The 13,770-nt window shown below is 41.4% G+C and overlaps 1 protein-coding gene across 4 annotated transcripts in view; it reads left to right on the plus strand.

The window, feature by feature from the left end:
- dock7 (dedicator of cytokinesis 7) overlaps positions 1-13,770 on the plus strand; it is a 45,685-nt gene that overhangs the window by 26,342 nt on the left and 5,573 nt on the right. For 2 of the 4 annotated variants that reach the window (XM_070831569.1, XM_070831570.1), the window contains 21 exons: positions 1,301-1,390; positions 3,259-3,354; positions 3,487-3,627; positions 3,946-4,059; positions 4,534-4,701; positions 4,962-5,101; positions 5,515-5,684; positions 6,251-6,429; positions 6,564-6,746; positions 7,166-7,301; positions 7,656-7,752; positions 8,355-8,372; positions 9,465-9,561; positions 9,727-9,861; positions 10,009-10,161; positions 10,673-10,831; positions 10,988-11,088; positions 11,225-11,417; positions 11,553-11,696; positions 12,021-12,152; positions 13,224-13,238. In XM_070831569.1, coding sequence (XP_070687670.1) covers positions 1,301-1,390; positions 3,259-3,354; positions 3,487-3,627; positions 3,946-4,059; positions 4,534-4,701; positions 4,962-5,101; positions 5,515-5,684; positions 6,251-6,429; positions 6,564-6,746; positions 7,166-7,301; positions 7,656-7,752; positions 8,355-8,372; positions 9,465-9,561; positions 9,727-9,861; positions 10,009-10,161; positions 10,673-10,831; positions 10,988-11,088; positions 11,225-11,417; positions 11,553-11,696; positions 12,021-12,152; positions 13,224-13,238 — 2,661 coding nt within the window. The remainder of the gene's footprint in view (positions 1-1,300; positions 1,391-3,258; positions 3,355-3,486; positions 3,628-3,945; positions 4,060-4,533; positions 4,702-4,961; positions 5,102-5,514; positions 5,685-6,250; positions 6,430-6,563; positions 6,747-7,165; positions 7,302-7,655; positions 7,753-8,354; positions 8,373-9,464; positions 9,562-9,726; positions 9,862-10,008; positions 10,162-10,672; positions 10,832-10,987; positions 11,089-11,224; positions 11,418-11,552; positions 11,697-12,020; positions 12,153-13,223; positions 13,239-13,770) is intronic. The other 2 variants (XM_070831571.1, XM_070831572.1) reach the window with 2 other exon arrangements.

Genomic DNA, 13,770 nt, shown 5'->3' on the forward strand with positions numbered 1-13,770 from the left:
CATGATCCCATACATGGGAGTCACAGCCGCCTCCATGACCCCCTCTCTCTCATGCTCGAGTCTCAGGTGTCATCCCTCTTATCACATCTAACACCTCCCTTTTTCTCAGTACGTGCATGAAACGAAACGTGGTTTAAATCCAAATATTTCGGTGTCAGTTTACCACACATTCATGGCAGAACTTCATTAGACCTTTGCCTCGCGTTCTTTCTTGGCCTTGCCTGCCATTCTAGGCTCGCAATGGTCACTTATCGCAAAACCCCAAACCAAGAAAAACGGATCTTTTTGAGGGTTTATATTTCATAGAGGCTTGTTTGAATAGTAGAGAAAAAGAGTAGTGTTAGAAATCATCTTCATCAGCAGAATAGATGCATTTTTTGCATTCATTTTATTTCATCTATTATTTCCTTTTCTTCTTTCTGCTTTGAACACAGTTATTCACTCTCTCTGCTTTAACCTCATCGTCTCCACTCCCAGCCAGTAACCCTGCATGACTTTCTACTAACCCTTCATAGCATTCACTTTGGGACTGGAGCATGGTATATCTGTGTGTGTGTGCGCGTATGTGTGTGTGTGCGTGTGTCTACATGTGTGAGGTCTTTGTCAGCTTCACTTTCCATCTTCATGTGATGTTAAGCCGTCTGTCATTTTAAGTTGTCATGACATAAGCCTTTGTTTGTCACTAATTTACACGTCTAGTATTATGAATATGAAGAAGCCCAGATTAAAGTAATTCTGCATATTATCATAAAACTGTTGCTAGATTATAACATGAAATTAATTTGGTCAATTTTAACTGAGCATGTAATTTATCAGCATTCAAACCATAAGGGAACATTATGTTAGTATACCTACCAATAATTATCATTCAATATTGCAGGATGTTTTTTTTCCCTTATACTGTTTTACATCTTTTGAAGTATTGTATTCACCTGGAGGGATGCAGCATGGCAACATCAAGAAAATATAAAACCAGTTTGATGTCTTCACTTGATCTCACAGCCCTTTATGCAGCCATTTGGCATCCCTCCTTTAAGGCACTCAAATCACTGATGTATCTGACTGTTTTAGATTATGGGTACAACACTTGTAAGTGTTGTGGCCCTGTCCTGTGTCTAATTGTTTTGTGTCTTCATGTGCGTGCAAGTGATCACAGTAGCGTGTAGTGTGCATGTGTGTGCGGGTGTGTGTGACCCAGCAGACACATTTTCCCTGTGTGCTGAGGAAAAAGGTGCAACCCCACGCTCCCGTTGCTCCTCCACTAACCTTGTTGTCACCGTTCCATTCATCCCACCCATAGGCCATGGAGCGCTGTGGCAATCGCATGTCTTCGCACACTGAGAGCGCCAGTTTCTTGCAAACTTTAACAGGACGGTTGCCCACAAAAAAGGTAGAGCCACTTGCACTGGGGGAGGAGCCAACCCCGCCCACCTCCTTATTCGCCTCCTCACCTGTCTTGTCTGTGGATGTGTGCCTCTGGATTCATATTGTATTTGGTGGTTGTGGAGTCTTGTTGAATGCTGAATGTCACTGATCTGCCTCTTGTTCTGAACGTGTCAAGGAGTTTTGGATGTGATATGAATGTTGCCTCTAGCCTGGCTAATACTGTCTGGCTAATGTTGTCTGGGATGTCTCCTTTAGTTGTGCACTATTCACTCAGGCACAGTTTGTATGTGTTTGCTTTATATTTGAGAAAGTGCAGCACAATTTGCATTCCAGTTCAGTTCATAATGACCCTACACGAGATATTGCATCACAAATGCACACAACGGCTAGTTAGATAGCCATCAGGACACAATCTGCCGTAAAGTTTATTAGTATTAAAGAAGTTTCCTCAAAAATATCTTTAACACATTACTATTTTTTTCCCCCAGAGCTTTCAACAACAATCCTTTTCCTCAGTAGATGGACTTTACTTGATTGTTTATAATGAGCAATACTCAGTTGTCAATACTGACTTAAGATGTAGAAATCATGTTTCTAGTAAGTATACACATAAAATGTAGAAGAGATTAACAGAGGTTGTCATTCCTGTAGCTAATTTAACTTAACTAATTTAATCAGTAATCATGATCATCAGATTTCAGATTTGGATATCAGTCAAATCCTTCCCCTTCCTAATCCTTATAGTATATCAACACAATTAAGGGAGACTCTTGACAATAGTCAATATGTTAGCCAGACAGTGTTGGATGTTGGTTTTGCATAAAAACTCACACTTGAATAAATCCAAGTTACTGATGCATAGTACTTATAATAAATGAAGAAGAATATATTCTTCTCTCCATGCAAAAACCTTTCCATGCACACAGGAAAATACTTTCACCAACACCAGCCATTAACACCATTATCAGCAAGTTACATTATGAAATACTATAATTTGCATGGTGATGAGAGTGCATTTTTCATCATTTCACAACAGTAAAAGTTGTTGCGCACAAATGTAAATTTCGGTATAAAATAAATATTTGTTTGTACCTTTTAATATATTTGTTTCTAGTGTTTAGAGTTGGTAACATTTACTATAACTTGCACAGTGGAACCCGCTTGTAGTGATCACTTCTGTCCAGGTGAAATTATTGTTATGGAAACTTCTTCTATTTCTAATTGACATTTATATATTTATGAGAGATAGAGAGAGAGATGAGATGATACAAATCCACTTAAGTGTGGTTTTGACCACACATGCTTTTCCCATGTTCAGAGGTTACTGTGAGGCAAAGCACCCAATCATGGGAGTAAAGTAAATGGAAAATGGAATTCATGTAGAGTCATAGTTGTTAATTTTTTTTCCTGTTGTCATGTATGAAAAAACCCAAAATGAACACTTAAGCAGACTACTTGATTACTATATATGCAGTTGATCATTGCAAACATGATCACTATCAGCAGTTACCACTGTGTATGTATAGTTGGTTTTTTTTTTTTCGGTTAAACTCACTTTGTCTTTAATGAAGTTAATTTTCAGTGTTGGGGGTGCAGGAGCTCTACTGGACTGTATTATCCTTAGATAATGTTAGAATTGTTAACTAAGCCCACTTATGTCATATTCCCCTGTTAAGTAAATACACTTTGGAATCCAGTTAACAGTATATTTACTGAATGTTCTGTTCACAACGTGTAGACAGAGGTATATTTGAATTTAAGACAGACAATGGTACTTCTATTGCCTCATGTTCTCTCTGGCTTTATTGCCTCTCTCTCCCTGTCCCTCCCTTTCCACGTCTTTCTCTCTGTTTTCTACTTTCCTGTTCTCAGCTCTTCCACGAGGAGTTGGCCCTCCAGTGGGTGGTGAGCAGTGGAAGTGTCAGGGAGGGCGCTCTACAACAGGCCTGGTTTTTCTTTGAACTCATGGTAGGAAATAACATTTTTATACCTACAAACAACATTGTCTTAGATCGATACATCTCCTGTCAGTCGTCACCGTGCAGTACCTTTTTGATGACGATATGTTGTGCTTTATCCTGATTAACACCTTTACCACAGGTGAAGAGCATTATCCACCACCTGTACTTCACCGACCGCTTAGAGTCACCCAGGAAGAACCGGTTCCCAGAACGCTTCATGGATGATATTACAGCCCTGGTCAGCACCATCGCTGGCGACATTGTGTCTCGCTTCCAGAAGGTAAGTAACGGCTTGGTTAAAGGATCCATTGTGCTACTTGGTTCCAAAGGGCGCATAATTTGAACGCGATCATGGTGTTTTGGAGACTCCGTGCGTACAAGAGAAGTCAGTCAGAAGTCAGTCAATATTGATTTTACAAATTAGTCTCTCCAAACACTTTGTGTGACCTTTTGTCTTTCATGATGTGGTGCAGTAAGTTAGATGTTGAAAGCGATGTCCCATATCCACTTTTTGTCTGTTTCACTTTTTACTAAGTTATAATGCTGAAATCACGCTCAAACCGACAACTCTGGAAACATGTGTTTCTGATCCAATCAGGACCTAGAGCTGGTGGAGAGACTAAACACTAGTCTGGCCTTCTTCCTCAACGATTTGCTGTCAGTCATGGACCGAGGCTTTGTCTTCACCCTAATCAGGGCCTACTGGAAGCAGGTAATTACTTATTTACATTCACAGATATGTTGTAGGATCTGTAGAATGCATTTCTTTTATTACTATATTTTCATGATAACGAAGAATACCATTTTAAAGATAAGTAGCAGTGAAGTGAAAACAGATGTCAGCTATAATCAGGTAGAAGTATGCAAATTAATTTGTACGACTCCCCTAAACAAATTAAGATCTGCTTTCAGTATGTATATTTATGGAAGCTAATGCCAGATATTGTGCCATTTTTTCTATATTCTGGTGCTGTGAAGTATACTTGTCATCCTGGGTTTTATCTGTTCAATTTGAGACTCAGATAAAGCATTTCAGGTCTCTTCACAGCACTAAGACTATATTAAGAATTATTTCAGTTCCTTTGACAGTACTCCCATTCTTTTTTTGTGTGGCCATGGTGCGTTTCTATTATTATAGAATTTTCTATAAAAATATTAATTTATGTGTGCTACATCTTCTCTCCAGGTGTCCACAAAGCTTTATGCTCTGCAGAACCCAACCCTGGAGTCTTTGAGGCTTGATTTCTTGAGAATCGTTTGCAGTCATGAGCACTATGTCACCCTCAACCTGCCCTGCAGCCTGCTCACCCCTCCTGCCTCGCCTTCCCCCTCTGTGTCTTCAGCCACTTCGCAGGTCAGACCAAAAGCGGTGCAGGGAAACTGAATACACCTGCATACAAATAGACATTCACCCTACAATACAGACCTAGACTAATAATAACAGCAGCTTAAAGATTTGAAGCATGTAGTAGCAAGTCCAATCAAAAGTTTCTCCACTCTTTAACATAAAGATACTCACAGACGTACTTGCTTCATTTACAGACAAAGTAATCAGTTAAGATATGAATGGTCTAACTTCTTCGGACGTTCTGTTTTCTCTTCTCTCTCCCACAGAGCTCTGGGTTCTCCACACATGTCCAGGACCAAAAGATAGCCAACATGTTTGAGCTGTCTGTCCCCTTCAGAGAGCAACACTACCTGGCTGGACTTGTACTATCTGAGCTGTCTGTAATACTGGACCCAGACAATGAGGGGTTAGAATAATTTTGATGCACATTTCCTACACTTGCAAAGATTGCTTTATAAAGAAAAAGTTTGTCAGAAGTTAAAGCATCAAAATTATGGTTGATTTTCAGGAACTAAGGATTGATAAAGAAGATCCTCTCATGTCATCTTAATGGATGGCTGTCATTGTGTATCTTTGTGTGTTTTGCGTATGTGTCTACCCATTTAACTGCCTCATTTGTAGAGAAACGAAAGAGATATATTCAGGTTAAAGCCTCTGTGTCTGTTGGTGAGAGATAAGCTTGTGTAAAGGCTGAGTTATGGTTAAGCAGTATAATCTTAATGCGAGTAGGTTCTCTTGTTCTCTCACCTGCCCTTTTTACATTTAAAAATACAATACTGTATCTCTTTGTATCCCTCTATTTGTGTTTGTACTCTGTAGGATGTTTGGCCTACATAAGAAAGTGGTGAGTGTCGTTCATAACCTCCTGTCGAGCCATGACTCTGACCCGCGCTACGCTGATCCTGAGGTCAAGGCCAGAGTCGCCATGCTTTACCTGCCTCTCATTGGCATCGTCATGGAAACACTACCACAGCTCCATGACTTTACAGGTAAAGATTAGGAGCTACTTCAAACCTACAATAGTTAAACGTACATGTGTTTGTTGTCATATCCAGTTGTTTTCTTGTCGATGTCCAGTCAGCAGCGGACTGAGTTTCTACTGCATATTGGGGCTGGTTGTGACATCAGGTGGCAAAATGCCTAAATAGTTATTCAAACAATTGCAGCTGTAGAGCAGCTTTGTGACCTTAAATAGCATATCCCTTAGAACTCAAAAGGTTATCATTTGACCTGCAAAGGATGTTGCACCCTAACATAATGTTCCAGCTGATCTTTAACCTCAGGTTTATCATTACATTTCTACAGAGAGAGTACAGAGAGGGTACATAGCAGTTACTGTTGTGTTTCCACATGCGGTGGCATCAATCTCTATCAAGCTTTTCCCTATCAATAATTTTGTTCCCTACTCTTTTTGTCGTGATTAGGTCCACACAACATTTTCACTATATTGTGTCCCTACACAACACTAAGAGCTTTATTTAAGTTTTCTTTTTGCTGTATTGTCACTAATTCCCGCTAACTGGACGATTTTCCTTTCTCTCCTTTGGGTCACTAGAGTCCCATAACCAATGGGGTCGGCCAGGCGGTCCCCAGGGAGCAGCAATGGGCAGCGGTGGTGAAGAGGGAGAGGGAGAGGGTAACAGCATGATCAGCCAGACTGTCGCCATGGCAATAGCAGGCACCTCCACCTCTTCCCCAATGTCCCGACCAAGCAGCTTCTTGCTAAACTCGCAGGTGACTCCCTATTACTGGAACAGTACGGTTACGGTACATTGCTACAAAATTAAACAAACACGAGGCTGTTGTTTCTTTATCATACCTCTTTTGTCGTCCTTTTCCCGTGGCGATTTCTCTCTTCATCTCTCCAGGCGAGTCGTCAGCACGGTAGCTTCTCGGCCGAGTCAAGTCGTAGTCTGCTCATCTGTTTGCTGTGGGTGCTGAAGAATGCTGACGAGATGGTGTTACAGAAGTGGTTCACAGACCTGTCGGTGTCCCAGCTCAACCGCCTGCTCGATCTCCTCTACCTCTGCGTCTCCTGCTTCGAGTACAAGGTAACCTCAACAGTTAATGCTCTCACTAACTGACGAGTCACACTATTAACCACTGTATTGTTGTCGGGCATCAGCAGTACTTCTAATCTACATTTACACACAAAAACAGAATCTTTGGAGTTGTAAAATTTCTCTCTAAATCTTTTGTCCTTGATGAGTTTTGCTCTATCTTCTCTGCACTTAATATTCCTTTGTCTCTGAATGCGATGATAAGTATAAGCAGACAACTTGTTCCTTTCTATGCTATAATAATCTATTTCTTTCTGTGCTCAAGCTCTTGCTTTTTTGGGCTTGCACGTTTGCTAACCTGCTTTGCTTGCTGAGTGCTGTGCTGCAAATAACTTCCCCGCTGTGTTCTCTGTCTGTCTACTCATCCTCTGCCTCATGGATACAAGGCCCATGTTGTGTTCACCATGCAGGGGAAGAAGGCGTTTGAACGTATGAACAGCCTGACCTTTAAGAAGTCCAAAGACATGAAGGCCAAGCTGGAGGAGGCCATACTGGGCAGCATCGGGGCCAGACAGGAGATGGTGCGACGCAGCCGGGGACAGCTAGGTGGGGACACATGTTGTGGTACCTGCTCACACATTCGCTGACACAGCTGCCTATCTCTGGAGTGCACACAGATCCACGTAGAACACGAAGAACACAAATGCAATGCAAGGCTGTAACAAGAAAGATTGTGTGGCTTAGACAAACATGCAGAAAAAATACAGACCACAACAAACAACCATATCCTGATTTTCACCCCACATTAGGGCACGATTGCACGTGCATACAACTGTACCTTTCGATAGTAGTGTAGATACAGCTAGAGCCATTCAGCCAAAGTTAGTCACGTTTTACTGTGTACACACTCCCTCTTTCACCATCAATAAAAAAGTAAATAATCCTTTCTCCACCTTTTAGAGCGGAGTCCATCTGGCAGTGCTTTTGGCAGTCAGGAGAACCTTCGATGGAGGAAGGACATGACCCACTGGAGACAAAACAGTGAAAAGATGGACAAGTACGCTCTTGCTAACATTTAATCCACTTTCCTAATTCTTATTCTATGTCACAGAAAAACCCCAAAAAACCCTTTAAAATACCCCAAGGAGCAGCGTTTTTGTTCTCTCTAGTACATAAAGTGTGTATACAAGATAATCCATAAATCCCACTCAATCATTAATTTAATGTGTTGTTCTTTTCCATTTTTATAAGTACGATCAGTAATTTAGAGAATAAAACAATACATTATGTGTTATGGTCAATTGTGGAAGTAAAGTGTGAACATTTTCACCCTTTAATCCTCTTATCAGGATATCACTGCTGAAGTCCATCCAGTATTAAATACAAACCATCACAAACTCTGCCAAAGCCTATTTAATGTTCATTGTTATTGCCCATATGTTTTTCTGGATTTACAAAGGAACTGAAGCAGACTTATTTTTTCTGTGTTGCTTGTACTCATTAAATAAGTTTTTTTTTCCTTATCTCACTTCTGTGACAAAAGATGCAGGTTTTGGTTTGAAATTTTATTTTTCACTCTGTTCACTCGTAAATTCAGCTCCCGCCTTTGTTGTCTTTTAATTTCCATTTGTTCTTTCACGTTGCTGTGTGTTTATGTAGGAGTCACAGATCAGTCAGGTATTGTATGGTCCACATTTGCTGTGTGCTCCTTTGAATTCCCCCTTGCTTTAGTTCCTCATCTACGGTGTATTCACGTGCTTGTGGGCAGTTAGACAGTTGCAATGGACAGAAAATGAATTTATTAGTTTACATTAGATTTCCCTCTCATTAACTTGGCTTTACAAGTCATGATTTCCTACTTTATTAAGTTTCGGGTGAGCTACGTTAATTATTCTAGCCACTGATGCACCCATGTTGTGATTCATTTCTTCTCCATTTTGACTTCCTAAGCTCACACATGCACATGAATACACCAACAGAGACTCCTTGATCCTGGTTCCAACCCTTGAACCCCCCCCCCCAGTCCCATCAGTCCCCCCATCCTGGTAACAGTGTCTGCCTCAGGGTTGGTAGTGGTTGCAGTGGGCCTGTTTTGCTTTTTAACCAGTGTGCTTCTCGTTTCCGGGTTCTGACTTGTGTGTCTCTGTGGTTGCTGCTGCAGCAAAAAGCAAGTCAAATGTAGCAATAACTCTTGTTTGTCATAGATTCCTTGTTTATTGTTTTAAAAGACTAAGATGCATTATGACTAAAAGCTGTTATAGTTTCATTTGCTCAATGTAGCCATTTTAGGACATGTAGCCATACAGCATTTAGTCCTCGTGTTCCAGCTGTAGACCAGGAAAGTATTACTTTCTGTTAGTATTACTTAGCTGTTCACCTTCTTAATAATGGAGAACAGCCTGGAGAAACCTCTTAACCCTCTGGTGAGGGAAGTTATAGGTATGGATTAACTGTTCATCAGTCATCTGTGGACCATTGTAATAGTTTGAGGTCTGCCTTGCACACTAAGAGACATCTTGCAGTGTGAAATGTATTTAAATATGGACAGACAAACAGCTTTCTAAACTTTGTGCTGTTACTGTATTAAGATATTATGAAAACTGGCTGAGGTTCTTCTTGGCACACACCTGTCTTCCTACATTGTTCGTGACTTTGGACAATGGCTTGAATGTAGTGACTGCAACATTCATAGGTACATCAACATCATTATTTGGGAATAGGTAATCATTTTCTGACTGTGTTTTTTTTTTTTTGGTGTCTGGATTGTAGGACCAGAGCAGAGCTTGAACATGAAGCACTTATTGATGGCAACCTTGCAACGGAGGCCAACATAATTATTCTTGATACTTTGGAGATCATTGTACAGGTACGCAAGTGAACAGGACTTTCTGCATTTACCAGTGCAGAATGTAAACACGCTTTGGTGTGCTCAAAATACTGAAATCATGTTTGTTTTGTAGGTGAACTGTTAAGCATACATTTACCTTGACATGCTCCGATAACAAGTGCACATGTCTACCTCATTGTCCAGACTGTATCAGTGACAGAGTCAAAGGAGAGTATCCTGGGCGGGGTGCTGAAGGTGTTGCTGCACAGCATGGCCTGCAACCAGAGCGCCCTCTACCTCCAGCATTGTTTTGCCACACAGAGGGCACTGGTGTCTAAGGTCAGGCTACTGGACTTTTATTTAAGTGCTTAATTTCATCATCTTCACAATTTCATAAGGACAATTTATGTCTTTTCACAAAAAAAAAAAAGGACATACTTATTTTGCATTGTGTCAATTTTGGTGTCTTTCTCCCTCACTATGTAGTTTCCTGAACTGCTGTTTGAGGAGGAAACGGAGCAGTGTGCTGACCTGTGTTTGCGATTGTTGAGGAGCTGCAGCAGTAGCATAAGTACCATCAGGTCCCACGCCAGCGCGTCCCTCTACCTCCTCATGAGGCAAAACTTTGAGATTGGCAATGTGAGTACAACCTAAAACGTTGTCTTATTAGTTAGATAGCAACATTTCTTCATGAATGTAAATGTTAAAGACCCCCTGGAGTGTAGCTTCCATAGAGCTTACTATAATGTTTCAGTGATGAACGTTAAAAGCACTGCTGCCTGTACCATACATGCCTCCAGAAATGAACTCTAATGTAATATCACATGTGAAGAAGCCTTGTGAAGCCATGTGCTTTGCAAGGCCTTGTTATTCTGAGAACAGATTGTTCAAAATGATATGGAGAAAGAATTACAGCGCTATTATAGTGAAATCAGTTATCATGAGAAAGTACTGGGCTGCTTGTGAGACAGTTCATTTTTCTTTCACTTTTCATCACCCAGTTTTGTACAGCCACTCAGTTTAGGGGCAGATAATTCACTTGAAGTTACTTCCAAGTTGTGCAGAGTCCATATTTGTCGCACGAAAGCCAGTGGCGGTGACAAGATATTGTTTGTTCAGACTGTTCTTCTCTTTGTGATTGCACTTTCAGAACTTTGCAAGAGTGAAGATGCAAGTGACCATGTCTCTTTCATCGCTGGTGGGAACATCTCAAAACTTTAATGAGGAGTTTCTGCGGCGCTCTCTAAAGACCATCCTCACATACGCAGAGGAGGACCTGGAGCTGAGGGAGACCACATTCCCAGACCAGGTCCTGATTTTTCCATCAAACTGTTTAGTTGTCATTCAACTGACTAACACCTAATTATTGATCTACTTTGTATGAATGTACTGCATTACACCTTGATTTCTGTAAGATAAAAGATTTGGAAAGCAGTAACTCAAGGTCTCCACCTTTCTTTTCCAGGTCCAGGACCTCGTGTTCAACCTGCACATGATCCTGTCTGACACGGTCAAGATGAAGGAGCACCAAGAAGATCCTGAGATGCTGATAGATCTCATGTACAGGTACAATACACATGTACATTCAAACAAACACCTTTCTATGGCCATGGAAATGTATTTCTACACTCTAATCATCACTGTCTTGTGCTTTTCTGTGTGTGGTGTATGTCTGTGTCTTTGCTTTCGCACCCACCTCAAGGATCGCAAAGGGGTACCAGACATCTCCAGACCTGCGGCTGACGTGGCTTCAGAACATGGCAGGCAAACACTCTGAGAGGAACAACCACGCTGAGGCTGCTCAGTGTCTGGTGCACAGTGCTGCTCTGGTTGCAGAGTACCTGAGCATGCTGGAGGACCGCAAGTATCTGCCTGTAGGCTGTGTCACTTTCCAGGTAAGGAGATTTGATGGATACATTTGATGTGTGTGTACACGCCTGTATTTTTGGCAATAGAAATGTCTGCTGATGTGTGTGCTTGTATTGTTTTCCCTACATTTGTTCATGTGTGTGTACTCACTTCTCCTCCAGAATATTTCCTCCAACGTGCTGGAGGAATCCGCAGTATCCGACGATGTGGTGTCACCAGATGAGGAGGGCATTTGCTCAGGGAAATACTTCACTGAGATCGGTCTCGTGGGGCTCCTGGAGCAGGCTGCTGCCTCTTTCTCTATGGTGAGAAGTGAACAGGGAGGATAGATGGGTGATTGGATGAATGAATGAACGAATAGGCGTGCCAAGAATATAGGTTTCCTCTTTATCTCACCAAAGAAATGAACACATTTTACTGGGCCATATTTGTTTTTAAGACACAATGTATGGCTATAACAGTTACTGGTGAGGTAGTTAAAGATTTTATAGTCAGATGTCCATGTAGCATTTTTAGATCCTAAGTCAAGCCTTTAAGTCTCTGAAAATCTGTACATTCAGGTGGAGGTTGAGGTGTTTTTTGGATTACCGATTGTACCATACTAAGATTTGCCTCCATCTCCCTTCCAGGCGGGCATGTATGAGGCGGTAAATGAAGTGTACAAGGTACTGATCCCTATCCATGAAGCCAACAGGGATGCAAAGAAGCTAGCCACCATTCATGGTAAACTACAAGAGGCCTTTGGAAAAATTGTACATCAGGTAAACACACAGACGCACACAGGCACAGCGTTGATCTCCTTTTCCATACAAGGCTACAGTAACTTCAGCTGCGAAGGTGACACTGAATTTACACAAGAACCAAAAGATGTTTTTTTTTCTTTATCTCAGCGTGACCCAGATTTTTTTTATTTCCGTTGTTAATGTCTTGCTATGCAAAGAATACACCTGGGTTACATAAAGTAATAGAGATTTTTAATCTTTGCTCCTGTGTAAATTCAGTAATATAGATCAAGTGTTAAAAAGCACAACATAATAGCATGTTCTAAGATCCTCACTTAATATGCACCCACAGTCATATGAATGTTTTGCACTAGCGCACTTATTACATCTTTCACATTCATTGAGCAGTGTAACGAGGTCAAGTTTGTTCAAGCATAATAGAAAAATGGCACAAAACCAAGGTCGGGCTACAAGGAGAGAAGCTTTCCATCTCCAATGCCTCAGAATACTTCACGGTCTTGACACAAATAACAAAATCACAAACACAAGTGGAAATATCCTGGAAATGCAGTCACACTCTCTAGCCTTCACACAGACAGGGCTTTGCATGGTTTTATCATTTTGCATTTTAATTCCAGTGTATTTATTTATTTATACTTTGTCAGATACCTTGCATGCTTTATTATATTTGTGCAGTATGAAGCAGAGGATGCATGAGATGTGGGAAGAGACTGCTGTTGCGGTTTTTCTCAAAGGCCAGTTGTGTGAGTCGCAATGACAACATTAAGTTAGAGTGTGGGCAAGGTTACAGTCGTCTGGTGCTCGGAGCAGCTGCGCTCACAAAGCCAACACCTTTTTGGTGAGAAAGAATGATGCTTGATTCATTCTGTACAGATAAGATAGATAAAATTGTCTTTTATATTTTTTTATACTTTATACTTTTATACAGTTGCTCTGTTCTCCAGCTCGACAGCCAGTAACCTGGAGTCGTTTCGAAGAGTCCGTTCTCCTTGCTGTAACGTCACCATGTGTGTGAAAGCCACACTGTGTGTGTGGGGGGGCTGTATGTGTGTTGTCGTTCACTTGTCCTGTATTCTCTTTGTTACACAGAGTACTGGCTGGGAGGTAGGTGGCTAAACGGTTCCTGCTTGGCCCTGCTCATGTTGTTTATCTTTTCGTGTTGTTGTTTTTATTTTCTCTCATCTTTTATTTGCTAGTCGTGGGCATTCAGTTGCTCTCTTTGCTTCGTTACAAACATCCAATCCATTAACATCTGCAGACAATGTCAACTGTCTGCCCCGGCTGGGGACACTTGCTGTATAAGCAGCAAAACCTTCACCATTTCTCCTCTTCTCCTCCTTCCTCTTAAGAGGAGCTTGTTTTTATAACGTGACCGTGTTGGCAGGCTGTGCATGGGAGCCACAGTGTGTGACACTAATGACAAAAGTCTCAGTGAATGCATCACCTGTACAATCAGCACTTTCCCTGTCCTCATCTTCTGTCTGTCTGCTGGTGCGTCAGTCAGAACACACGCATTGACTGGCACCGTCTGCTGTCACACCTCATCTCATCTCATCTTCAACCACAGGGCTCGATTTCAGTGCACTGTTTTTACTCGATGGGTATCTGTTAGCCTCCCTGCTCTAGCCATTGGTCA

This window comes from Pempheris klunzingeri, chromosome 6 (assembly GCF_042242105.1).
Source record: "Pempheris klunzingeri isolate RE-2024b chromosome 6, fPemKlu1.hap1, whole genome shotgun sequence".
NCBI classification, from domain to species: Eukaryota; Metazoa; Chordata; class Actinopteri; order Acropomatiformes; family Pempheridae; genus Pempheris; species Pempheris klunzingeri.